Source organism: Theropithecus gelada, chromosome 3 (assembly GCF_003255815.1).
Source record: "Theropithecus gelada isolate Dixy chromosome 3, Tgel_1.0, whole genome shotgun sequence".
Lineage (NCBI taxonomy): Eukaryota > Metazoa > Chordata > Mammalia > Primates > Cercopithecidae > Theropithecus > Theropithecus gelada.
Genome location: NC_037670.1, coordinates 24,141,610 through 24,168,633, shown reverse-complemented (window position 1 = coordinate 24,168,633; position 27,024 = coordinate 24,141,610). Strand labels below are relative to the sequence as shown.

The 27,024-nt window shown below is 45.6% G+C and overlaps 1 protein-coding gene across 1 annotated transcript; it reads left to right on the top strand.

The window, feature by feature from the left end:
• Positions 1 to 454: 454 nt before the first annotated feature.
• ETS2 (ETS proto-oncogene 2, transcription factor) lies at positions 455 to 20,409 on the top strand. The gene is made up of 11 exons (XM_025378763.1): positions 455 to 1,267; positions 1,630 to 1,779; positions 5,674 to 5,745; positions 8,645 to 8,756; positions 9,897 to 10,016; positions 10,404 to 10,604; positions 12,519 to 12,602; positions 13,941 to 14,162; positions 15,023 to 15,286; positions 17,045 to 17,163; positions 18,144 to 20,409. The coding sequence occupies exons 1-11, from the start codon at positions 998 to 1,000 to the stop codon at positions 18,357 to 18,359; spliced, it is 1,830 nt and encodes a 609-aa protein (XP_025234548.1). The 5' UTR covers positions 455 to 997; the 3' UTR covers positions 18,360 to 20,409.
• The last annotated feature ends 6,615 nt before the right edge of the window (positions 20,410 to 27,024 follow it).

The window sequence follows — 27,024 nt, the reverse complement described above, 5'->3', positions numbered from 1 at the left end:
CTGAGGGAGAAAGACCCTATATTAGCTGAAACTGCAGCCCAGATGAGTCAGTATTTTCTGCTATGGTTTTTAAAAAAAATAGTAACATACTCTTCACATCTCCATGGTAACTTACTATGGATCTGTATTCCATTTATGGAACTCTTTCTTGACCTAGCCGTGTTCTCCAATCTGGGCCTGAATATACACTGAGAAGCCATCAGAATCAATTCAGTCTCCAAGAAATATCACTTCCCCTATACGTGATTGTTTCAGCAGTATAGATTCTGACTGTGGCTCATGCCACGGTGATACCTGGAGACCTTCAGGGACCCAGAAACATTAAGGTGCACCGATATCTCATTTATCCGGATAACTCTAGACCCAGAGTCGCCATGGAAACCGAGAACCCTGAGTCACAGAGAAGCTGGACCATTCCTCTCCCTTCCCAGTGGTGCCGCCGTCCTTGAGATGTGAGCAGCTTTCAGCCCCGTGGCCTCGCTTAAGCTGGGCTGTCCTATTTCATCCACAACTTCAGGAATCTAAACTTTCCTGCAAAATATTGAGCATGTGACCTGAGTCTAAACAGCCATGGACTCAAGCACCTTCTGATAAAAACGGAAACCACAGTGTGGGGGGTGGTTTTGGCCATAGGTTTGGGAGCCAGATAAACTCAGGTTTCCACCGTGAATTTCATTGATCTGACCTGGCAGGTTATTCATCCTAAGGTTCAGTTCCCACCTGTGTAATGTAGGAGCCATAAGTCGTCCGAGAGTGACGATGATGTGCGTGGAGTGCCCAGCCCAGAGAGAAGCACGGCCAAGGCTGGTCACTATCTGGGCACCGCTCAGCTCCAGAGGGCGCCACTCCCGCGGGATCGGGGCTTCCCGGGAGCAGCGCGGATCAGCACCACGACTCGGGGACACAGCCGGGGCCCGTTTTCTACAGGCAGCACCTCATCTGGAGCCTTTTTGTGATAGAATGATCATTAGTACTAAACCCATTCGGAGGTTCAAGAATGGGGTCGGCTCAACTTCAGGGCCTTATTACCCAAGCCTGGCTGCCCCTCGGTGCCACCAGCACCACTGCTCCGTCCCTGCGGAATTCCAAAGGCAGGTTTGGCATTAGGGCCTTGGCTCTGGGGAGGACGCCGAGCGCTCCACAGGATGTCTCCGTCCGGCTCCCAGGGCGCACACTCGCGCGCACGTGGGGCCGAGGCCCTGGTCCCCGGGCCTCAGGGCCAGCAGGCGAGGGACCCAGCCGAGTGACAGCAGGCGGCGGAGGGAAGGCTGGACCGGAAGAAGCCAGCTCCGCCCCGCGCTCCCTCGCCGCCTCCGCCCTCCTCTTCTCTCCCCTCGTGCGCTCCCTCTCCTCTCCCTCCGCTCCCCCAATCCTCCTGCTGCCCCCTTCCCTCTCCTCCTGCTTCTCCCCATCCTGCCTACCTCCCTTCCCCTCCTCCTTTCTCTCCTCCCCTTCCCTCCCCTCCTTCTTCTCTCCTCCCTCCTTCCCTCCCTTCCCTTCCCCTCCCCTCCCCTCCCCTCGGCCGTCCCTCCTACCTCCTCCCTCCTCCCCCCGCTCCTGAAGAGCGCGCCGCGTCGGGGACCGGCCGGTTACTTCCTCCAGCTACTGACTAGTGAGGTGTCGCTCCAGCCCAGAGCTCACGGAGCCGCCCGGCCCGCGTCCGGCCTCCCGGAACGTCTCTGGCCTGCGCCCTCGCCCTCGCCCGACGCGCACCGAGCAGCCGCGGGCCCTGAGCAGTCACCGTCCCGACCGCGCGCCGGCCCTGCCCGCAGCGGCGCGGTAAGAGCTGGGCCCCGGAGAGCGGCCGGCGCGCGGCTCCAGTCCCAGGGAGGGTCACCCGGGGCCCGGGGTGGGGTCGCGGGGGGCACCGACATGCAGATCTCGGGGCGCTGCCGGGGGTGCAGATGGGGGTGGCGGCTGCTTCGAGGACTCTAGGGGCGCGCGTCTGAGTTCCGCACCGGCTCGTTTTCCGGTTGTGGAGTGGCCTCCGGGGCTGGCGGGGTCGGCCGGGGTCCCTGCGTGCTAGCGCCGCTGTCTTGGGGGTCGCCGAGCCGCGGGCGCAGCCAGGGCGCGCTGGCCTGTTTCGCTCGCTTTTGTTTTTAAAAGGAAACGCGGGCCTGGTAGGGGGTCCTGCCCAGTGGGTGTCCCGGCGAACACGATTTCGCGAACGGGAGTGGGGGCACAGGAGAGGGTGTCCGAGGTGGCCAGGCGCCCCGGCTTTGAGGGGGACTTCCTGGAGCGGCGCCGGGCCCGGAGGATCTGGGGCGCCTAAGACACCTGGAGGCTGCGGCACCGCGGGAACCTGCGGGGCGCGGGGTGCCCTGATCACCTGCTCGCCGCGTCCAGGGCCGGGCATGGGGACCCCTCGGTTCTGCGAGGAGAGCGTGGGGAACCTGTCGGAAATAGGATCTGGTTGCGCTGGGCTGCCTTTATTTTCTCGTTCACACAACATTTGAATGAAGGGGTAACTGAGTGTTTGCTTGTGGTGTTTGGGTTGCGTGTGTGTTATCCTATTTTATTTTTTATGGCAGAAGACCTTTTATGTTAGCCTGTACTCAATTTCAGGAGAGCCTAAAATAGTAGTTGACGTGCTAGTTATTTACAAAGTAAAGAAATGAGCAGTCCCCTTTGGAGATAGGAGTAATTTATTTTAATTCACCAGTAAGAGATTATATTTGTTCCATACAATGGAAGCGCCTGTGCGTTATCTGCCTGCCCACAGCACCACCAATCAGGGAGATAAATCTCCACGTTAAGCTTTATTAAAATTCTGAGTAGTAGCGCAGTACAGTAAATGTTAGCACCGACCATCCGCATGGAAATGTTCAGATACTCATTTCTGGGATTAGTCATTCATCTCTCTAAACTGATCGCCTTCAAAGCAAAAAAAGCAACCTACCTTCAAATGTGTGTTACAAGGTTGTGGTGTTTCTTTTTTTGTTTTCAAATTTATCTAAATAATCTTACATAAGTGATTTCTTGTTCCAATAAGGGTACTGTTGTCAGGCAAATTCTCCTTGTTTTTAAATTCGCAGCTGTTACATTTCTGCCCTTTTTTTTTTTTTTTTTTTTTTTTTTTTTTTTTTTTGGTTCAAAAGCAGCGATGTATCAGCAACACCAAACTTGAAATTGATTTATGTGGAAAAACTTGGCTTGTCTGCCACCTAACAAGCCCTGTTGAGTAAACTAAGCAAGCTTAAATTTGATTAGTTGTGTGTCTGCCTGAAACCATTTAGTAGGGCACTTTAATTCTGCATGGTTTTTACAAAACTCATTAAAAGCTGGACAACAAACGAATTCTATTCTGTAGCTAGTAATTACAGCTCTTTATGTGGGAGTGGTAGGCTGCCTTTTCTCCTGGTATTTGTACACAAAAGCTGGGCAGAGTTTTTCCACTGCCTTCCACATTCATTCTCTGTCCATCTCAGAGAAGCTAAAAAACAGAATCAAGTCAGCAAGCAGTCTGCAAGCCTAAGGAAGAAAAAGAGCTGATCCATCCGGCTCTGGATGAATAACTGGCAACACCCAAGATGTCTATGATTTTGCCCTTCTGTTTGAGGCTTATTTCTTTAATCAACAGGTACCAGGGCTTATGTCATGCAGATAGATGACATAAAGCTCTAGAGGAAGGAGCATTTCACATTGGAAGGAGTAGTGAGAAGGGCCTGGTCTAATAATATCAGGATGAGGTGGGAAGGGTCCATTCCTCATCATTCATGTTCTCCTGGCAGAGGACTGCGTGGAGGACTCAGAATTTAGGACCATACTCAACTGGGGTTTAATCTCCACTTTGCCCCATGGTGGCCCCCCTGGTAGCTATGTGGATCCTGGGCAGGTTGTCCGTGTTGCTGGGCCTCCGTTGCTTCACTGTATGACGTCTGCCTCTCAGGGATGCAGGAAGATTCAATTATGTAGGAGTGGATGGCCCCCCAGCACGGGGCTTAGCTCTTAGTAACTAGGCATTCTGGCAATGGCAGCCATCAGTAGGAGAGACTATTGATTGTTGAGTGAATGTAAGTGACATAATCCACCAAGTGGAGATTCTGAGTGAATGCGGCCACTTTGGATCCAAGACTGCTGCCCTTCTCTGCCCTCCCATAGGACTATTATTTATTGCCAGTGCTGACCAGCCTTTGTTGGCTACCGTGATCATTACCTGCAGTCCGAGGGTTTTAACAGAATTTTCTGATGCCTCTGGCTTCACCTGCTGCCTTTTAGCCAAGAGGGTCTGTGTGTGTGTGTGTGTGTGTGTGTGTGCGTGTGTGTGTTGGGTGTGTGTTGGGTGGCAGGGTTCTTGGAAGGTCTGGTTTAGCCATAATGTTGATCATAAAGAGAAAACAAGAAAATAAACGCAAATTAAATAGTTCTGTGCGCATATGTTATTTTGTCACATCCAGTAAGTTCTATGGGTTGAATGTTGTCTTAATTGAAGTTCTCAGTTGTAAACAGATAAGAGCACCCAGTGGAGGCTATGGAGCTGGGCTTAGAGCTTTGCTACCAGCCTTCAGTTCCATAGCCATGAACCCGGGAGGGCAAGGAATCGCCCTAGAGGTGAAGGCTACTTAACCCAAGGTCTCTGAAAATGAGTTTTAGTTACTCTACTGTCTAAGTATCTTTCTTATTGACATGTAACTTAACCTGGCTGAACAATTACATTTTAGAGCCCCAAATAAGTTTTCAGTCTATTATGGCATTGTCCAGTTACAAGCCTCATTGTAATAGCCATGTTAAAAAACAGTAAAGCAGGTGAAATTGATTTCAGTGTATTTCAGATTAACCTAATATATTTGAAATATTGTGTAAGTATAAAAATTATTGAGCTTTTTACTTTTTTCCACTAAGTCTTTGAGAGCTAGTGTGTATGTGTGGATTCGTACTAGCCACTGGTTGAGAGCTCTGTAACCACACATGGCAAGTGGGTACCATATTGCTTAGCCCAGGCCTAGTAGAAGATTAAGACTCAGTCAGAGGAAGTAAGGCAGATCCATGCTTGGAATCAGTTCCTCTTGAAGAAGTGCACAGCCAAGCAGCACACAAAGCAGAAATATTTTGAGCTCTGTATTCAAAGCAGGAAGATCTGGGACCATGTAAGGGGGGTTGGTCTTCAGTTCTCCCTTTGATCCGTTCCCTGGGTGTGTGCCTTCTCACAGCCTGGAGAGTGGAAGGGAAGAGAGGGGCTTCCTGGACTCCTTTCCTGTCTCTGGAAATGGCCCCCTGCAGCTGTCCTGAAGCTCTCAGGTTGAGCGGATTGTGTCCAGAGCAGACAGGAGGTGGCCCACTGCCCCGCTGTACCCACCCAAGTGCTCACCTATGCTGACCATGGAAATGTGAATGAAAAGCCTGACTCAGGCCCTCTTGCCCTGTTAACCCAGCAAGGAGGCTCTGACTAGCCAGCCAGCAAGTGACTTTTTCTGTGACATCTAAGTGGAGTTCAGTGGGGAATCAGCATTATTATTCAATCACCAAAATAGCATATCCCCTTGTGATACTGAGAAATGCTTTCCTCTTGAGACCTTTGTGAGGACAGCCATTTAAATAAGAATTCCCTGCATTCAGTTTGGAATTACCTGTTAGCTGCAGAACAGCCAGGATCAAGTCTCGATGCCACCAATGATGAGTTCTTAGTGTACTTAATCCTTTGCCTCCTTGACTCTTTCTTTTTTTTTCCCAAAGATGAATGATTTCGGAATCAAGAATATGGACCAGGTAGCCCCTGTGGCTAACAGTTACAGAGGGACACTCAAGGTGAGTGAGCAAGTCTTAATTTTTTTTAATTGGAAAACTCGATCTCTAGGAGGAAAGAAAAAAAATGGCCTGGGTCCCAGAAAACTGATTGTAGCCCTAGCTTTTTAATTTATTGACTGTGTGACTATAGGCTATTTGCTTACTTGCTCTGGGCCTCGGTTTTCTGGTCTGCAGAATGGATATCTTGATGTGTATTGTTCCTCTCCTCCACAATATGAAACCAAAGGCCTTTATAGTTTGTTTTCTGAGGCTCCTTCCAGGTGAAAATCCTATAACTCCCAAGAAAACAGCTGGAGAGGCTATCTCTGCTGCCTTTTCTGTCTACCCAGGAGTTTCTTTGATGGATGGGAAGCTGTTTAAGAACTGAAATGAGAGAGAAGAGGCAGACAGACCCAACTGCTGCAGCTCCTATCAGAAAGGGCGGCAGTCATGGAATTGTAGGTAGCCTGTTACTGGTGCAGAGAACAAGCAGGCCTACTTATGTTAAACGAAAAGCCAGATGAAAAATGAAAGCGCCCTCTCTGCTGCATAAACATTTTGTGTAGCTTCTCTCATCATTCCTTTTGGGAACATACTTTAGCAGCACAAACTGGTAATTTCCCACTTGTCTTCTCCAAATATGACAGCAAGATTTGATTGTTTTCAGCATTATGTAGTAAACATGTTTCAGAAGCATGATTTTAAAATTGGCCTCCTCAAAGCTTAGCGTCTTGCATAATGATGATGTACGTCCCTGGCATATTACATTTTCCTTTGTATGTCATGACTGAGGTTATTTGTCTGATGTGACCCAAAGAGCTAAAACTCAGCACAGTCCTTTCTGCAGTATTCTAAAGGTCATCACACTTCAGCCTAGTGAGTTTGCTTGTTTGATTTGGCCAGACATTTTAAGCATGGCAGAAGTGGTACAAGAAATCATGGTATTAAGTTGAAACCACACCCCTAAGAAAAATGCTTCTATTAATTCAAATAATTTGACGATGCTTATGCGGTTTCTGGTTATGGAAAGGAAACAGTTATTGCTGAAATGGATGTGTTGAAATAGGAAGCACAGATTCGTATTGTCTTTTGGCTTCCTGGCTTAAAAAAAAAATAGAATTTACAGTTAGGAAAGGCATTTCTTAGTCGCCTGGGCAATGCTTGTGGGAACTTTAAAAGTTTATTGGAGGTTTCATCAAAATTAACTCTGCTCTAAAGTAGTTTATAAATCCAGATGAGTAATTTGCACTTGCCTGATTGATTGGTTTTCCTGGTAGATCTCAGGCAGTTGGTCATTATTGACTCGGATTTTTTTTGGGCTGGGCTCCAGCCTCTGCCTGCCCTGTTTGGTAATGCGTCATTCATTGTTCTGCATTTCTACAAAGAAAGCGGGTAACCAATTTTATTTGTAAATGTGTTACACATTTTCTTATTGATGACTCAACAGATGGGTCATTGTATTACACATAACATGGGATTTCCAGCTTATGTTGGAAAAATAGAGTCTTTCTTCACGTGTTCCTATTTAGGCGATGATGAATCCAGACATTATCTGTTACTTACAAACGAGTCTTATATTAAAAGCTGTTTCTTTCATAAATGTTATGTAAGATGATCAGAAATCAACGTCGTGTAAGGTTTTATCTTTCTCTGTGTCTCTCCTCTTCTGCAGATAGTTCAGTTTAGCTTTAAATCTATTTCCTTTGGAAATCTTTCCCCTTAGTAGGTGATTTGGGTTTTTTTGTTTTGTTTTGTTTGTTTTTTGGTTTTTGGTTTTAAGCAACAGGGTCCTTATCTGTTGCCCAGACTGGAATACAGTGGCTTGATTGTAGCTCACCGCAGACTTGAACTCCTGGGCTCAAGTGATCCTCTGGCCTCAACCTCCTAAAGCACTGGGGTTACAGGCATACGCCACCCCACCTGGCCGGGGGGCGGGGAGCGGGGAGCGAGGGTTCATTTTTAAGACACTTTACTTTTTATAAAATGAAACGTTAAGGAATTTTGTCATGTATTACTATTTTCTAAACCATTGGAATTGATGTGGAAAAGCATCTCTGGTTTCAATTAAATTGTTTCATGGCCAACATTTCAAAATAAATGCTTCCAAAGATAAAGTAGTGTATTTCATTGTTTGACTTTCAGTTTTTATCCGGTCATTTGCCTTTTAACTGCATTGTGCTCAGACAGCCTCGTCAAGCGTCATTTTTCTTACACACACAGCCTCACTGAATTTTCCTCGATGTAACAGGAGGGTCAGGTGTTTGGTAAAGGGATCTCTGAGGCTCCTCTTGACACCGTTTTAAGATTCTGTTATTTTTAGATTTGTGTATTTAATATATTAACTTAAGTGGATTAGGCCACTAAAATAAATTCCCAGTCCCTCTGACTCTGTGAGGTTACTTAAATAAATCCATAGTGGCCGGGCACCATGGCGCATGCCTGTAATCCCAGCACTTCGGGAGGCCAAGGCGGGTGGATTACAAGAGGTCAGGAGTTTGAGACCAGCCTGGCCAACATGGTGAAACCCTGTCTCCACTAAAAATACAAAAATTATCCAGGCGTTGTGGCGGGTGCCTGTAGTCCCAGCTACTCGGGAGGCTGAGGTAGGAGAATCGCTCGAACCCAGGACGTGCAGGTTGCAGTGAGCCAAGATTGCACCACTGCACTCTGACCTGGGTGACACAGTGAGACTGTCTCAAAAAATAATAATAATAATCCACAGTAAAATAGAATCCTTTCAGTCACTTTGACCATTTTACAAGTCTGTTTTGAGGACTGACTGGTTGATTCCATGTTTGCTTCAAAATTGCCAGTTGAAACAGGGAATATGGGTAGGATTGCCCACGGACCACTTTTACAATAGGTAATTAAATCAGTTTAAATATTGTATTTCCATTTTCTTTTCCATCTGTTTTTGCAGCGCCAGCCAGCATTTGACACCTTTGACGGGTCCCTGTTTGCTGTTTTTCCTTCTCTAAATGAAGAGCAAACACTGCAAGAAGTGCCAACAGGCTTGGATTCCATTTCTCATGGTAATTTGTTCCTCAGACTTGACAAATTGTGCATGATTTTCCTAAGTAGTCCTGTTAATAAAGAGATGACAGTTCCTAAGCGAGAAATGTTGATATCTGGAGTCTTTGATATGAATAACCAGAAGGCAGGTTTTCATTTGTATCAACTTGGTGATTCTGATGTGGATTCTGATGTCTTGACTGCCAGACGCCCCCCAGTGAGCCACTGTTAGAAAACTGCAGGGGAACCCCTGAGCTGTCCCTCCTGGATGTTTTCAACATTAGCAAGCAGGTCCTCATCTCCCTCCTCTGCCCTGGAAAACAGACGGAAGAGTAGACATTAAAACACACCCAAACTTGTAATTTGGGTTTGCATCATTAGTTAAATAATCTCCCCTGTCCTGAGTTTTGGGGACAACACATTGTTTCTTTGTAATCCTTACCCATCTGTATTTCTTTCTGTAGTTCTTCATGTCATTGTTTATTCTTCTTAAAGGAATAGCACGTCAGATAATGTTCGCACAATTACTGTGACACAGCTATTAGTTGGAAACGTGCCAGAGATGACTGTGTCATATGAAGTAGGTGCTGAGAATACAGACCAGAAAATTAATTAAAACGCACACACTGGCGTACGCATAACACTGCATGGCAGCCATTTATCATTCTTGAAATTGCTGAGGGTGTCTGCAGAAGATTGTTTTCAATAAAAACGGAAGGTGTGGTTCCATTACCGGGCTAAGTGGGGCACATTCATGTCACACTCACTTCTCAGCTCCATGCCTAGTTTAATGGAAGTAACTTCCAAATGATACAGTCCCTTCAGCCTTTTGACCAGAAACCATGCAATTCTTTTCATTGCCTACAATTTTAAAATAGACTTAGCAGGTTTCCCTACGCACAACTGCTTTGTGACACTTTGCAAAATAGAATCAAATTTGAGTTTTATGATTTTTTTTTAAAAAGTATAGTTCTGAGACATATATTTTCTCAATTGTAGTCAGAAAAGTTTTTTTGTTGATAGTTATATTGTTTTAAGGAATCATGCCAAGGTGTGAGATCAAAATTGTTCTTTTCCAAAAACTAAGATGTCTCTCCCAAATCTCCACCTGATATCACCAACTTGAAGTCCTAATGTCCCCGTGGGGGCTTTCCTTCCAGACTCGGCCAACTGCGAGTTGCCTTTGTTAACCCCGTGCAGCAAGGCTGTGATGAGTCAAGCCTTAAAAGCTACCTTCAGTGGCTTCAAAAAGGAACAGCGGCGCCTCGGCATTCCGAAAAGTAAGTACTGCTTTCTTGAGCCCGCACTGGGTGAGAAGAACCAGCTTGAGAGCAGTGGTTTGATCTTGACTTGTTTGTTAAGCTTTTGCTTGGGGTATTCTGCAAAGAGTAGCATAGATGTCGTTAACCTGAGCCAGTTTCTGTTTCACCCCAGTCAACCGAAGACTTGATCCAGAACTCATTAAATATATAGTAGAAGGACACGTTACTGGTGTCTTGGAATGTGCCTGGTCATGGCAGAATGGTGACGTGTCATCGTGGTGTCTTGCTCATTCGCGGGTTCTGGTATATGTTGGGACTTGGTGCATAAATGAGGGATGACAGTGGTCTCACTACCTTTCCGTTGTTTTTACCTCACGTGTTCTCTCTCTTCTTTTCTCCTGGTAGACCCCTGGCTGTGGAGTGAGCAACAGGTATGCCAGTGGCTTCTCTGGGCCACCAATGAGTTCAGTCTGGTGAACGTGAATCTGCAGAGGTTCGGCATGAATGGCCAGATGCTGTGTAACCTTGGCAAGGAACGCTTTCTGGAGCTGGCACCTGACTTTGTGGGTGACATTCTCTGGGAACATCTGGAGCAAATGATCAAAGGTACTAGCTGAATGTCTTGCTTCTCCTTGTCCAGGATGAGCTGTGGCCGGGAAGACTGATTGGGAAAGTCACGTGGGTGTTCTTCAACCTTAGGGTTGCCACTTGTAATGACATAGAGTACCTTGCCTCAAAATGCCACTCAAGTGAGTCAGATATATGGCAGTGATTATAGATTTTTATCCCACTTTACGTGAGTGTGTGTGTGTGTATAGCATCAGGTATAGCCACAAGGCAGTAGCCTTAGTCACTAAATTGTTCTCTATTGCTGGCTCTATTCATCACGGGAGTCCATGTTGACTCAGATATGTAGGACAGGCGAGAATTCCCACGTCTTCTGAGCTCACGTTACAGAGCTAAAAGATATGGCAGCTTTAATGAAAGGGAGCCTTTACTCACATAAACCCTATGAATTCTACGTAAATTTTCCTACATCCAAATGGAACGTATTTTGGATGTTGAGGATTGTTGAGGGGGGTGGGGTATGTTTTTAAACAAGTGAGAAATTGATATATATTTACATGCTATCGTATTGTACAGAAACTGGCCATTGATCAGTAGAAATCTCACCAAATACAGAGAAAGTCTTGATTCAAAACTTAAAATAGCAGGGAGACCAATGTTTAAAACACATTGAGTTAAAAAAGAAAAGAAGGCCAGGTGCAGTGGCTCACACCTGTAATCCCAGCACTTTGGGAGGCCAAGGCAGGCGGATCACTTGAGGTTAGGAGTTCAAGACCAGCCTAGCCAATGTGGTGAAACCCCGTCTCTACTAAAAATACAAAAAATAAAAATAGTAGCTGGGCATAGTGGCACACACCTGTACTCCCAGACACTTGGAAGGCTGAGGCAGAAGAATCCCTTGAACCCGGGAGGCAGAGGTTGCAGTGAGTCAAGGTCACACCACTGTACTCCAGCCTGTGTGAGTGAGACTCTGTCAAAAGAAAGAGAGAAAGAGAGAGAGAAAGGAAAGAAAGAAAGAGAGAGAGAGAGAGAGAAAAGAGAAAGAAAGGAAGGGAGGGAGGGAGGGAGGGAGGGAGGGAGGGAGGGAGGAAGGAAGGAAGGAAAAGAAAGCACGTTTATAGAATTCAGGGAACTAGTCCTCACCTGACTGATTTTAAACACACTGAATTTTAGCATCAACTATAGACTCAGAATCTCAAAACCACCTAGGATTCAACAGCTAACTTTTTTTAGTTACGGCTTCTGAGGGCCAGGGAAACTCATTTTTAAAGACCCTCATTTTTTCTGAACTTGGACAGGGCTTTTCTACCAAGTTTCTGGTGATCTGTTCATTGGCAAATTGGGCCTGTTTTGCCATTCCTCGGGCCTGTGAGTTTGTGTGTGTTTGAGTTTCCAGGTGCACGTATACTTTGTAATATATTCGTATTAAGTGTGTATACACAGTGCACAAACCTTTTCCCTTTCAAAGTTCTTGGGCAGTTGTCTTAGCCATCCCAGACTCCCACAGCCCTGGAGACCTCCTACACCCTGGGGAAGCGTGCAGGTTTGGAAGCAATGGGACTGTAAGCTTCACGGGGGCAGACACCATCCATTTTATTAATTTCCTGTATGCAGCCTCTGGTACAGATGGCATTTCATAAATACTTAACTGTTTCTTGAATGCATGAATGAATTCAATACACCATCTGGACCTTTTGCAATAGAAAATTTAATGTTGCCAATGACATCATTCATTTTGGAAAATGTATTTTAGTAATTAGAAAAATGGGTTGCTTTCTCTCGTGTTTTGAAAAAGACAGGCAAGACGTGGAGCACCATGAGATTAAATGTGAAGCACTCCATGCATGTCATCATTCTAAAATTATCGTCTCACAGGAATTCAGAAAGTCAATTTGTTCTTGTGTAGTTTTCACCTACATCTGCCATCTTATGTCTCCCGTGTCTGCTTTTCAGAAAACCAAGAAAAGGCAGAAGATCAATATGAAGAAAATTCACACCTCACCTCCGTTCCTCATTGGATTAACAGCAATACAATAGGTCAGTCCGACTGATTCTGCCCTTAAGAACTTGGTCTTCAGTCTCCCCAGTAGACTTGGACTCTCTGCTGTAGGCTCCTAAGGGGCCACCTAGACCTGTGTGTGTCTCTCATGGTGACCACACGTGGGTGGTTGAGCTATAAGCTGTTGAAATGTGACTGGTCCACATTGAGATGTGTAGGAAGAGTATAGTCATGCATGCCAGATTTGGAAGTCTTAGTATGAAACAGAGAATATAAAATGTCTCCCTGATAATTTTTAACGTATCGATTACGTATTGAAATGATAATTGCTACATGAGGCCAAGTAAAATAAGAAAATTAACTTCACCTGTTTCTTTTTGCTTTTTTAATATGGCCACTAGAACATTCACAATTGCTTAAGTGGCTCACACGATCTTCCATAGGTCAGCACTGTTAGTACTAGTCCAGGCAATTCTTAGAGCAAGGAGCAGAACGAAGTGAGCTGGTTACCACAGTCACCACCTGTTGGTCTAGTGTAGCAAACAAGAGGTGGCGGGCACAGAGTGTGTGGGAAGCAATTTGTAAACTGGCTTTGAACTTGGGAGCTTAAAGAGCTGTCATGGAATCTAGGTCCTTTCTTCCGATTGCTGGTACTGGGGAGGACACATGGTCTGGCCAGGCCAGCGTGGGAGGGTTCCTTGGAACAACAGGCTTGGGTGGGGTTGGTCCGGCCCAGTGTTTTCTCTCTGGCCCCAGCTCCACCATTCGGACCCAGTGAAGCCCACCTCTCTGCCCCACTGGGGCAGGGGTCCTGCTCCAGGGGTCTTTCTGAACGTGGTACAGTGAGACACCCTGTGCCTGCCTGAGTCTGAATCAGAGTCAGAGAGCTTCCTTCCCTCTCCAGAAAATAAATGATTCTGCAATGAACAGAGACAGGAGCAGTGTGATGAAGGAGCAGACAGCAGAGTGGGCTGTGCCTCAGCACACAGGGTTCGTGGCCTGGCTCTGCTCCTTATGCATCACACAGTGCATGACACATCACCTCGTCTCTCTGAGCCTTACTCTCCTCGGAAGCTGCAAGAGCCAGTGAGCCCTGTCCTCCTGAGGGTCCCATGAAAGCACTAGGGTTGTAGAAATAGGAACATTGAGTCCTGCCTACAAAGGCTGCAGTCATTTTGGCAAAGGGCTGCTGGTTGAGAAGATGAAAGGTTTGAGAAGAAGGCTTGGTGACAGACCCCCACCAAAGCCCAGGTGTCCACTGAGGTTCTGCAGAGGGCTGGAGTGTGCGGAGTGCTCACCTGTCATTGGCTCTGAGGGATTAGTTACTGTGGTAATACTGACTTTAAGAGCTCTGTCGTCCGATTGTTCTGTCCCAGGTTTTGGCACGGAGCAGACGCCCTACGGAATGCAGACACAGAATTACCCCAAAGGCGGCCTCCTGGACAGCATGTGTCCGGCCTCCACACCCAGCGTACTCAGCTCTGAGCAGGAGTTTCAGATGTTCCCCAAGTCTCGGCTCAGCTCGGTCAGCGTCACCTACTGCTCTGTCAGTCAGGACTTCCCAGGCAGCAACTTGAATTTGCTCACCAACAATTCTGGTAAGATTGGAAGCATCTTTCAACAAGGCTGTTGGTTTGATTCTGAGAACCCCAGAGCCATCATGAACCTCTTAATAAATACTTCCTGGGTTCAGCCATTACAGAAGGAGGTCAAAGCCCGTGTTCTAAGTGGATTTCCAACAAGCATACCCCTAATATGTTTCAGGTGCTGGCCCAGGTACTGCAGGCATTGAGTAAACAAAACACAATCCCTGCTCTCACAGCCAGATTTCTCCACGCTTCAGGATATTTATGGTGGTGATGCAGGAATGTGGCATTTCTTTTTATGGAGATGTAACATAAATACAGTGCACAAATCTCAGGTCATATGGCTGGTTGAATTTGTGTACGTATGTATACCTATGTAACAACCATCCGGATGGAGATAGAGAAGTTTCCAGTAACCTGGACGGTTCCTTCGTACCCCTTCCCAGCAATATCATCCCCCCACAGAAGGGAACCATTCTGACTTTTATCATCATGGATTAGGTTTTGATTTTCTTGAACTTTACATAGTTGGAAACATGCGGTATGTTTTCTTTTGTGTTTGTCTTTTACTCATCATGAGGTCTGGGATTCATGCATGTTGTTGGATGTAGCAGCTATGTGTTCTTTTTCATCGCTGTATAGTATTCCATTATAAGAATTTTATTCATTCTACTGTTGATGGAAGATAGGATTTGTGTAGCATAGTTACCCTAAGGAATAGGCACCTGAGTAGAGAGCATTTTGAGAAGTCTGAGTGGTTCTACACCAGCAGGTGCATGATTGCACTGGTAGTGGTTGGTGATGCTGTGGTCGTGCCCAAGACCAACCGTGCCCTAGAGGAATCAAAGTATGTGCTTGGTTGTCTTTGCCAGGGACGCCCAAAGACCATGACTCCCCTGAGAACGGTGCAGACAGCTTCGAGAGCTCAGATTCCCTCCTCCAGTCCTGGAACAGCCAGTCGTCCTTGCTGGATGTGCAACGGGTTCCTTCCTTCGAGAGCTTCGAAGATGACTGCAGCCAGTCTCTCTGCCTCAATAAGCCAACCATGTCTTTCAAGGATTACATCCAAGAGAGGAGTGACCCGGTGGAGCAAGGCAAACCAGTTATACCTGCAGCCGTGCTGGCCGGCTTCACAGGTGCGTGTGGCTCTCCGGGAGCCTGGCCGCCCAGTCTCCTGGGTCCTGTCCCTTGTTTCCTTTCGAGCCACAGTACCACGTTCACCGAGGGTGTTTCTAAGCTTAGGTACACAAGTGCTCTACACTCCGTGTTTTATGCATGGCTTACCGTATCTCTGAATTCGAAAAAAGCCACACTGGGTGGAATTTTCATGTACACAGAGCTCCATGGAGTGAATGAAAATCGACAGGCCACTCCTTCCACCTGGGACATTCTGTAGAGTAGTTGGAGCAGGGGGCGTAGCCTATGCAGTCTTCAGCTCTGACTCACCCACTCCAAGAATCAAAGAATGTAAACTGGCTTAGGGAGGGGCAGCAGAGCCAGTCTCAAATAATATGGGCACTGTTTACCTTTTCTTGCTTCTAAAATCTATCTACTCTTATTTTTGAGGTTTGGGTGAGAGCTATTCTAGGCAGAGGACAAATATTAAAGCTGCTTTTAGAAACAGATATTTCCAGTACTTTAGCAAAAATACTGGGGCTTTGTTTTCACTGGCTTCGTGTGTCCTTAAATGTGCTTTTTTTTTTGACCATATGGAGCCACTGTGGATTGAAATTACCTAACTTAAAAAACTCTGATACATTTAAAATAAAGATACTGAGGCATTCATTCTTTTCCTGTCGTCTAAGAACAAGCAGCCACGTAAATGTATTAAAGTACACGGAAAGAGTGTGTGAAAGCTATTCTCGCTTTCATTATTGGGAGTTCAGGGCCTGAGAAGAATAAACAGCCGTAACGTTAGTGTGGTTCATTTTAATAGTAACGTAAGTTTCTGTTTATTGACTGACAGCTCTGTGGTTAAGTAGACATACAGTCTGTAGTCTGTAGGACAGCCTGGCATGGAAGTGGTATGAGGCCATTTTACAGATGGGGAAATTGGCTCACAGGTAGACAGCTATCGGTGGTCACAAAGCTCTGGTTCTAGAAGGCCTGTCCCGTGCTTTACAGCAAAGTTTTATTGATAATGGCCATTGCGTTTCTGAGGAAGAGCTATTTGGTGGAAAGAGGTTGGGCTTAGGATCGGAAGATCTAGGCTTTTCTCCTCTTTGCTGTGATGGGTGTGTGATCCAGGACAAGGCACCTGGCCTCTGAGCCGCATCTTATCCCTCCTCTTTAGAACAGGACCACACTGACACTTGCTTTGCATGCTTCACCAGACAGAGGCTGTGAGGCAATGAATGTGACCCCACGTGGCTACTGAGTAAACCGGGCTCACATTAAGCAATTTACACATGATCATTTGGCAGGAAGGTGGCATGGGATCCCACGTATGACACTCCTCATTCTGTGATGAAACACCCCTTCAGCCACCCCCATCTCTGCCCCACTGGGTGTTTCTAGAAATAAACCTTGAAGGTTTTTACATAAGGAACAATTAAACCAGATGGGGAATTTTAATGCCAAGAGTTGGTGGCCCTAAACTTTCTTCCAGAAAGAATAAACCTAGCAATCAAGGGGAAGGGTGTCCCGTCTCGTGACCTTATTTTCTAGGAGTAGGCAGTGCGGAGGAGGAACTCACATTTGGTGCCCAGCCCCATCTCATTAAAACACTTAGTACTGTCACCAACACCTTGAGTGCCACCCTTGAGTGTCACATCGGAACCCCATTCAGAGAGTTGGATCTGCATTCCTAAATCAGCATGTACAATTAGGATGGTTGAAGCCTTGCTGTATTTTACATCTGTGAAAGGGTATGATCCATCTCCCTCTCCCCACAGGAAGTGGACCTATTCAGCTGTGGCAGTTTCTCCTGGAGCTGCTATCTGACAAATCCTGCCAGTCATTCATCAGCTGGACTGGAGACGGATGGGAGTTTAAGCTCGCCGACCCCGATGAGGTATGGCCAGAGCCCTGGGAAATCTCTGGGTTTGAAAACCTGATTTCCTGGTTGGGTTCAAAAACTCAGTTCTTTGGGCACAAAAAAAAAGGGTTCACCAGTACTAATGAGAATCTTTCTACGTGAGGCATCCTTGACTGTTGGGAAAATGGAAGTGGAGTCATGCTTTGTAGGGAAATGTGTATAGTGTTTTCTGGGTATGCTTTGTACAAGGGCGTTGCACAGATTTCACTGTCTTGATCGGTTGTCTGATCAAGAGGCCCAAGCTGCAAATTGAGGTTCTCTGCCAACCATCTGAAAATGCCTTAGAAAGGCTGTCCTTGTCCACTGGGGAAATAAGCCTCATGTGGCCCAAGCCGGCTTTCTGTCTGCTCCTTAGCTGAGCCCAGCAGCGTTGACCCCAGCCCTGCAGGGTTAGAACCAGGAGCCCTGTCTGAAGGAGAAGGCCAAGGACAGGTGGGATACCAACTCCTCCAGAAAAGCATTAGAGAGAAGCCCCAGGTCTCTGGCACCAGAAAGCATAATCTGTCACCACTCCCGCCCCACCCCCAGTTCCCTTGAGAGACAAGCATTGAGGAATGAGTATACCACGCAGCTCAGAATCCCAGCCGGCACCTGTTAACTTCAGTAGTTGGAATAGAATCCTGGAGGGTGGGTGACACCAGCATTTCCCTTGTCTCGGGACCCTCCTGGCTCTGAACCCTTGGCTCCCAGGAGGTTTTGCTGAGCTGGGGCCAGAGAGCAGGGACCTCACTCCCCACTGGTTCTGCCCCTTGGGGACACAGTGCCCCTGCCATAGGTACTCAAAGGTACTCAGAGGTACTCCTCGGTACTCAAAAGATCCTCCTGCGGACCTTGTGTAGGTGTCAAGTTCTCTCTAGGGTGAATGTGCCTCAGAATCATAATCAGGGAGGAATGTCATTCACTTTTTCTTCACTGACAAATGGAATTGAACTCTTTTCCATCCGTGTTCACCAAAGGTGGCCCGCCGGTGGGGAAAGAGGAAAAATAAGCCCAAGATGAACTACGAGAAGCTGAGCCGGGGCTTACGCTATTATTACGACAAGAACATCATCCACAAGACGTCGGGGAAGCGCTACGTGTACCGCTTCGTGTGCGACCTCCAGAACTTGCTGGGGTTCACGCCCGAGGAACTGCACGCCATCCTGGGCGTCCAGCCCGACACGGAGGACTGAGGTCGCCAGGACCGCCCTGAGCCAGCCCCAGGCTGGTGGACTGAGGGGGAAGCCCATCCTGACCACCTGCTCCGAGGACCCAGGAAAGGCAGGATTGAAAACGTCTAGGAAAGTTGCCAAGAAGCAGTGGCCTTATTGCATCCCAAACCACGCCTCTTGACCAGGCTGCCTCGCTTGTGGCAGCGACGGCACAGCTGATTCTACTCATAGTGCTTTTAAATGAAAATGGTCGAGAAGGAGGCACCGGGAAGCCATCTTGGCGCCTGGCAGGCCGTGGGTCGGGATGGTTCTGACTGTTTGAGATTCTCAAAGGAGCGAGCATGTCGTGGACACACACAAACTATTTTTAGATTTTCCTTTGCCTTTTGCAACCAGGAACAGCAAATGCAGAAACTCTTTGAGAGGGTAGGAGGGTGGGAAGGAAACAACCATGTCATTTCAGAAGTTAGTTTGTATATATTATTATAATCTTATAATTGTTCTCAGAATCCCCTAACAGTTCTATTTAACAGAAATTGTATATTGTAATTTAAAATAATTATATAACTGTATTTGAAATAAGAATTCAGACATCCGAGGTTTTGTTTCATTTTTCAGTAGCACATACGGAATTTTGCAAATATTTAATCTGCCAAGGGCCGACTAAGAGAAGTTGTAAAGTGTGTATTATTTACATTTAATAGACTTACAGGGATAAGGCCTATGGGGGGGGTCATCCCTGCTTTCTGTGGTTTGTTTTTGTTTTTTGGGGGTTTTCTTGCCTTGGTTGTCTGGCAAGGACTGTACATTTGGGAGTTTTTATAAGAAACTTAAATGTTATTATCTGGGGTTATATCTGGCCTCTGCTTTCTCCTTTAATTGTAAAGTAAAAGCTATAAAGCAGTATTTTTCTTGACAAACGGCATATGTTTTCCACTTTGCATGCCTTTAAGTCAGTTTATACACAAAATGGATTTTATTTTTTAGTTTCACTGTGTTTCTCCAACAGCTCACCTCTCCCTGACCACCCAGCCATTTCCTTCCTGTGCTCCACGTTCTTCTGTATGATTAAAATAAGAATACTATTTTTGGAAATATGCAACTCCTTTTCAGAGATCAGGAGGGATTTATGTAGCAGCTATTTTTACTGCAAAAGTAATTCACTGGAAAAAAAAATGTAATTTGTAAGAAAGCTTTATTTTTATCTCAGCTCCATGTAAAGTTAAAGTTACTGTACAGAGCTGAAGGATGGGGGGCGATGGGGGTCTTGATGAAACCTCTTGAACGAGGTACAGTTTGTTCCATCTTTGTGCACTCGTGTGTCTCAAACCATCTTAATAGCATGCTGCTCCTTTTTGCTCAGTGTCCACAGCAAGATGACGTGATTCTTATTTTCTTGGACACAGACTATTCTGAGGCACAGAGCGGGTACTTAAGATGGGAAAGAGAAAGCATCAGAGCCATTCATTTGGAGAAAACGTTTTGATCGAGATGGAGACTTGTAGTCATTTCAAAAGAGCACCTGAGTCATGGGTATTCCTGGCCTTTGTAAATGACCCGGTCAAGTTGGTTTCAAAGTCCGATGGGCTTGTCTGTTTACTAGCTGTGTGGCCTTGGACCGGTGGCTGACATCTGTAAAAAATCCTCCTGTGATGCAACTGAGGAATCGGGTGGCCGGGCAAGCTGGGAAGAGCAAAGCCAGAGCTGCGATGCCTAAATACCCACAAAAGACCGTTCCCAGTATACTTAAGCACAGGATGTTTTTCTCAAGTGGGACGTATTTATCACTCGGACATCTGTTTATAATATAAACAGACATGTGACTGGGAACGTCTTGCTGCCAAAAGAATCCTAGGCATTGGCTCATTGTATGTGAGGCTGAACCACGTGAAATTGCCAATATTAGACTGGCTTTTATCTACAAAGAAGGAGTTTCATGGGGTTCGACCTAATAGTTACGGAAACTACAGTCCTTATAAACCATTGGCATGGTAATAAACAGATCTTAAGGATAAAAATTTTGTAATTGGGCCTTTACTCTCTCAATAATAAAGTATTTTGTTTATATAAACTCCTTGTGATAGTCCTCGTTCTTCCTCTCCACACCCAGCATGAAGGAGCTGGAGGAAGGATGTTAACCCCAGATCCATTCTCTACCCGAAACATTCCATCGTCAAGCGGCAAGTCTGTTTGACTAGTTTATACACAAGTGACTTAGAAGCCACAACCCAAATTGGAATCAACTCTGAGCCCTTCCTAAAAGAATCCCCAAAAAGTACTCCTTCAAAGCAAAACATTCTTTTAAGAAGGTGTTAGAAAGATTCAAATGTCTTTGCCAGAAGCTTGGCAGAGATAACTGAGGAGAGATTCTAGGATGTTTATATTAAGTCCATTCGAATTTGAGGTTTAAGTACTTTTGGAACTGAGAGAACACTCTGTCCCCTCAGTGGAGTCTGACATTGGTAAGGTGATGGTGGTCTTAGGACACCTATTTTCAGATTTGTTCTCTTTACATGCTTCAAAATTAGTGAGTATGCCAAAAAGCTTATGTGGGTTATATTCATTGGTGTGCTAGAGCCAGCTCACTGTGTGCTCCCGAGAGCTGCATGTCTGTTCCCACCACCACATCAGTAAAGGTAGCTTGAGATGGGGCATGATGAGAGTATTTACACCACAGGAATCGGCAGACACTACAAGTCAGGGCCTTTTCTCCCCCGGAGTGCTGATTGTTAAACATTTACCAGCACTCTACTGGTTATATCTACCAATGATTTCCATATTAGAAATTAAGGTAAATTTTAAAAGAATTCATTTAAAAATAATTTTACGTATTGGCATTAACAGCATTTTTTTTATTGTGAAAAGTAATTATGTTTTTAAAAGTTAGCATGGCATTGTTTCACATTTGCAAATCTCCTTAATGTCTGGTTTAGTATTAGAGTTGGATTCTTCTGTTCCTGCATTCAGTCTCTTCACATATATTTTGATAGGGGATGTGAAGAAAATCCGGCCTAACAGATACATAACTGAAACAAGGAGGAGCATTTAAGGCTGTTTCAGATAATTGTAGATATTCTTTCTTTACTATGCCAAAACTTAACAAAGTATAACTCCTTAGTTGCGATTCAGGTATGAAATCATATTAATGAACTTTCCTAAGGTTACATTAAATTCCATTGGTCTACTTTGCACTTTGAGTAGATCTTTTACCCATGTATGATTTTGTAACATCCTGCACTGGTCATTTGGAAAATATTGCTTCAACATGTTAACACATTTCAAAATATAATATTAAACAATTACACTACTTAATATCACCACAAATCACATCAGAAAAGTGCTGGGAATCTATCAAACTCACAGTGGTGGATACCAATTTTTTAAAATCCAAATTTTCACTCGAAACCTCAAATTTTATAATCAGCAACAAATATCCCTAAGTTTATTTTGCTGGTGGGAGAGGGAAGCGACAGACTCACTTTATTTGTTTTTGAGGAAGTACCAGCCAAATACCCAAATCGGAATAATTTGCCAGTTATTCTCTCAGATACAAGTGATGTTCATGAATACAGTGGATAGTTTAGCTTGCAACTCAAATACACAACTGTATTTCCTTAGAACAATCACCTATTTCAGTATGTATGCAGACCAGTTCTTTATGTGTACTTTCCATTTTATTGCACAGAAATTAAAAAGATGTATGTTCCATTAGTAAAAATTAGTTTTTACTGCTTCACACAAGTATTCTTGAGGCCGGGTGTGGTGGCTCACACCAGCCTACCCAACATGACAAAACCTCATCTCTACTAAAATACAAAAATTAGCCAGATGCAGTGGTGCATGCCTGTAGTCCCAGCTACTTTGGAGGCTGAGGCTGGAGAATCACTTGGACCTGGGAGGCGGAGGTTGCAGTGAGCTGAGATCGCGCCATTGCACTCCAGTCTGGGTGACAGAGTGAGACTCTGTCTTTAAAAAAAAAAAAAAAAAAATTTTTTTGAGTGAAACTGGTATTTTTCTTTTCTTTTTTTCTGCAAGTGCATGGTGGTGGTGGAGAGTGCAGTGACACAGTGACTGTCAGTACAGTTTAGTGCAACTGTTCCAGTTCACGTGATTCTGGTTCAGCACTACAATGCAAAACCACCTGTGCTTTTGTACCATCATAGCAAATGTCAAAAAGTCAAGCATGGATTTGTATCCTTGTAAAAATAGTCTTAACCATGAGGATCCTTCTGAAAGGCTCTCAGCGACCTCAGAGTCTGTGGGGCACATTTTGAGAACTGTTCTAGAAAGAAGAGAGGCTCACTCAGAGCAAAAGTAGTGGACCTCAGGAGGACGAAGCGAAAGTAGGGAAAATTAGCCTTTGGCCTCCCGAATCCAGTGTCCGTGCTTCCAGTCTTCTGACCTTTTCATAGCCAGGTAAGGAGGAAGCATTTCTTATTCAAAACAAAAAGAATTGTCTAGTCTGCATGATAAAGAAAAGTTCCTTCACACAGGGTGAAATGGATACTCTCAAAGCCCTTTTCCTGCCATCCTTCTTTGTTCTTTTCCATGCTCCAGTCCAATTCCAAATCTGTTTTAGGATACCAAAAATGTATATTTTGCCACTTGTTTTTGAGACAGGGTCTTGCTTTGTTGCCCAGGCTGGAGTTTAGTGGCATGATCACGGCCCACTGTAACCTCAACCTCCTGGACTCAAGTGATCCACCCACCTCAGCCTTCTGAGTAGCTGGGACTACAGGCGTGCACCACCAGACCTGTCTGATTTTTAAATTTTTTGTACAGAAGGGGTCTCCCTATGTTGTCCAGGCTGGTTTCAAACTCCTGGAATCAAGGGGTCCTTCTGCCTTGGCCTCTTAAAGTACTGAGATTATAGGCATGAGCCACTGCACCTGGTCTTGCCACAATTTTTCTGAAACTCAGAAGAAAAGAGGAAAGGAAAGGGAAATAAGTATTTAGAGAAATCATTTTTCTGAACATCTTCAAAACTGAGATTGGGTGGAGATGAGGTCGTGTGGCCTGCCTGCCCGCCTTTCCCACGGTGGGGAAGAAGCAGAATTAAATTCCCGTCAGTCCTGCCCCATGTCCGGGCTCTCCCCCATATCACCCTACCAGCTTTCTTTTCTGATAGGGCTCCAGAACTCCACATGGTGGACACTTGTCACAGGGAATGATTTAGGCTTTAATGGGGCTGCTGGGTGCGGGGGGGTGCAGGGTTTGGGGGCCAGAGAAAGTGGAGCAGGAACTGTGGCAAGAGGTGGAGGGAGCAAGCTGCCCCATCACCTCTCCTGAAACATCAAGCAAGTTAACAGGAGGATTTCTCGTGGTTTGGATCTGGACCTTGTATTATCACTATCACCGGGTCTGTCAGGCACTATTTGTGACCTTGGGCATGCAATTTAATCACTCTCTGCCTCAGTTTTCCCTCCATAAAGCCAGGTCATTGGTGGCTGTGGTGGGATTGATCTATTGGGGGTGTAAGATTGTGTGAAGTCAGTAACCTGGGTGGGGGTGCTATTTGAGCAGAGCACTCCAAGGAAGATGTGTTTGAGCCAGGGGGTCTGCAAAGAAGATATGGTTCTCGGACAATCATGTCTCCATTTTCATCAGAAGAAACCCGGGGCAGAGTTCTGTGGTGAAACAAGTACTTAACTGAACCAAGACTCAAACCCTGGTCTTCTGTTTTCTGGTGTTGTTCTCTGGCCAAAATAACCCTGTTATGTTTGGTTGAAGTCATTATAAATGCTGCCCCAGATGCTATCTAGGGGCTCCTCCAAGTTTCTAGTTCCTCCTTCCACAAACCAGAGGCCACAGCCCTTGATTTGAATTTTAAATTATCCAGGAACTTCCTACCCAAAGAACACACAGCCCTCGTGTACAGTAGTAGCCGGTGGCAACTAGTTGAGTTCAAACAGATACAAGAATCTCATAATCTGGGCCAGATGTTAATCCGTCTTTTCTGTAAGAGTAACACTGAGGGGTGAGTCTCAAAGCAGGGCAGGGGGAAACCCCTTATTGTGCAGCTCTTTTGTAACTCCTGGGCGGAGTTTGGACATGTGACTTCCGCTTGAAATTTCACATCAGGGGAAAGACCATTTTTGGTCATAGCTGAGGTGACGACATCTTGGCAACTGGAATTGACATGGCCTTTGTTCCACGTGCTATGAGTAACTGTCCCCTCCCCATTTCTCAAAGTCATGTTCAGATGGCAAAACTGCCCAGGATTACCACATCTGACTCCTGCTAGCTGTTTCTGTGTCTATGGCTTCATACTGTTCAGACATAGACCTGGGGCTCAGCACGCATGGATGTGTTTGAGGCATAAGGTCAGAAGCACAGATCCAGGAAAGACTGTGGCCTGGAGGAAGGTGGGTTGGTTGAAGGACAGAAAATGGAGGTGGGAGCGAACGAAGAAAAATAAACAAAAAAATGAACTCTTAAGCAAAAAAAGATTTCTTGTCTGCTGTAACCTGTAAAGCTCATGATGAGAAACACCTTTACGATTTGCTGGTAAACTCCACCCAATTTGGTTCTGAAAGAGGTTATTTTTCATTGCAGTGCAAGCATTTAATTAGTTAATTGGGAAATACGGCACCATTTTCAAAGCTCACTTTCATCTGTCATCTCATTTACACCTCCCTGTGACCCTGGGAGATTGGTTTTATTATGCCCATTTTACAGATGTGGAAACTGAGGCTCGGAGAGGTGAACCCCCTAAAGAGAAACTGGAGAGGCTTATCCTGACTCATCCGTGGTCCCTGATCCCTTGTGCCTGAGATGCAGACTGTGGCTTGGGAACAGGGGAGGGCTCGGAGGGCTGGAGCTCAGCTGAGTGGCTAGACGTTCCCTCAGAGGGTACCCTCCTTTGGCTTCCTCGTGACCCTGGTGGTTGTCAACAGTGCTGCAGGTGCTCCTCGCCTTCCCACCTTCTGGATGAAGCTCGTCCTAAGGAATTAGCGTCTCATTTCTAATTCTCAGGTCCTCAGCAATCAGACTTGTATTTTGGGTCAAATTTGCATATCTTGGGGCTTCTGTCTTCTCAAGCTATGCATGGACCCCAGAGCAAATCCCAACCATGGTTCAATGTCAGCCTCTGGGAATCTGCAGATCACTGGAAGCCAGGCTGTCCACACTTTCTGGAAGCCACTTCCTAGTGAAGCAGCCCAGGAGGAAAGAAGCAATGGCATAGCAGGCTACCTAGAGTGACGAGCTTGGAGCCCAGCACTTCAACTATGTCTGTGGCTGGAGCCAAAATAACCAGTTGCTCCTGGTTGCTGCATGTCAGCAATTGCATCCCAACAAGAAGCCACAGGGCATCACCGTACCCAGTACTGTGATGGGGGCCGGGGTCACATATGCTTAAGTGTCTCTGTAAATCAGCCCAGCAGTTGGGACTAAGACACTTCAGGATCCCAGGAACACACATACACACACACAACCCGCTTGCACGTACATGTGTGCAGTCATACATCCAGAGACACGCATAGACATACATACACACATGTGCGTGTGCACACATGTATTCACATGCACACACACGCACACTCATACACTGACACACATGTGCATATGTGCACGCACACGTGCACACACACACACATACACCACTCCTTTTGCTTGCTTCACCTTGTCTGTCTCTGCTCCTCCTGGTGGTCATCACCTCCCATGCCCTGTCTCCTGTATCAATTCCCCAGGACTACCTAACAGAGTGTCACAAACTTTGTTATAGTAGCGGGGCTAGAAATCCAAGATCATGGTGTCTATAAGGTTGGTTCCTTTTGAGGGCAGTGAGGAGCGAGTCGGCTCCAGCCCTCTCTCCCCTTGGCTGGTAGATGATCGTCTTTTCCCTGTGTCTCTTCATGTCACTTGCCCATCTCTGTGTCCAAATTCCCCCTTTTTATAAGGATACCAGTCATATTGCATTAGGGCCAGCTCTAATTATCGCATTTTAACTCAATTACCTCTGTAAATAACCTACCTGCAAACACAGTGTCATTCTGAGGTTCTGGGGGTTAGGATTTCAACATATCAATTTGAGGGCACACAATACAGCCCATATATGCCTTAACACTAAACAAGTTACATAGTAGTTCTATTTTTATTTCTTTGAGAAATCTTCATCCTGTTTTTCATAGTGGCTGCACTCATTTTCACTCCCATCAACCGTGTGTCCCCTTTTCCCTGCATTTCGATTTGCATTTCTCTCATGATTAGTGATGTTGAGCTTCTTTTTTCATATATCTGTTAGCCATTTGTATGTCTTTTTTTGATAAATGTCTATTCATGTTTTGCCCACTTTTTAATGCGATTATTATTTGTTGTTGTTGTTTTTACTGTTGACTTTGAGGTTTTTGTATATTCTGGATATTAGTTCCTTGTCCAAATGAACAGTTTGCAGATATTATCTCCCATTCAAAAGGGCATCTCTTCCCTTTGTAGATTGTTTCCTTTGCTGCGCAGAAGCATTTTAGTTTAATAGAGTCTCATTTGTCTGTTTTTGTTTTTGTTGCCTGTGTTTTTGAGGTCTTAACCATAATTTTTTTTTGCCTAGCTCAATGTCCTGAAGTGTTTTTGCTATGTTTTCTTCTACCAGTTTATGATTTCAGGTCTTATGCTCAAGTTTTTAACTCACTTTGGGTTGATTTGTGTACATGGTAAGAGATAAGGGTTCAGTTTCATGCATCTATAT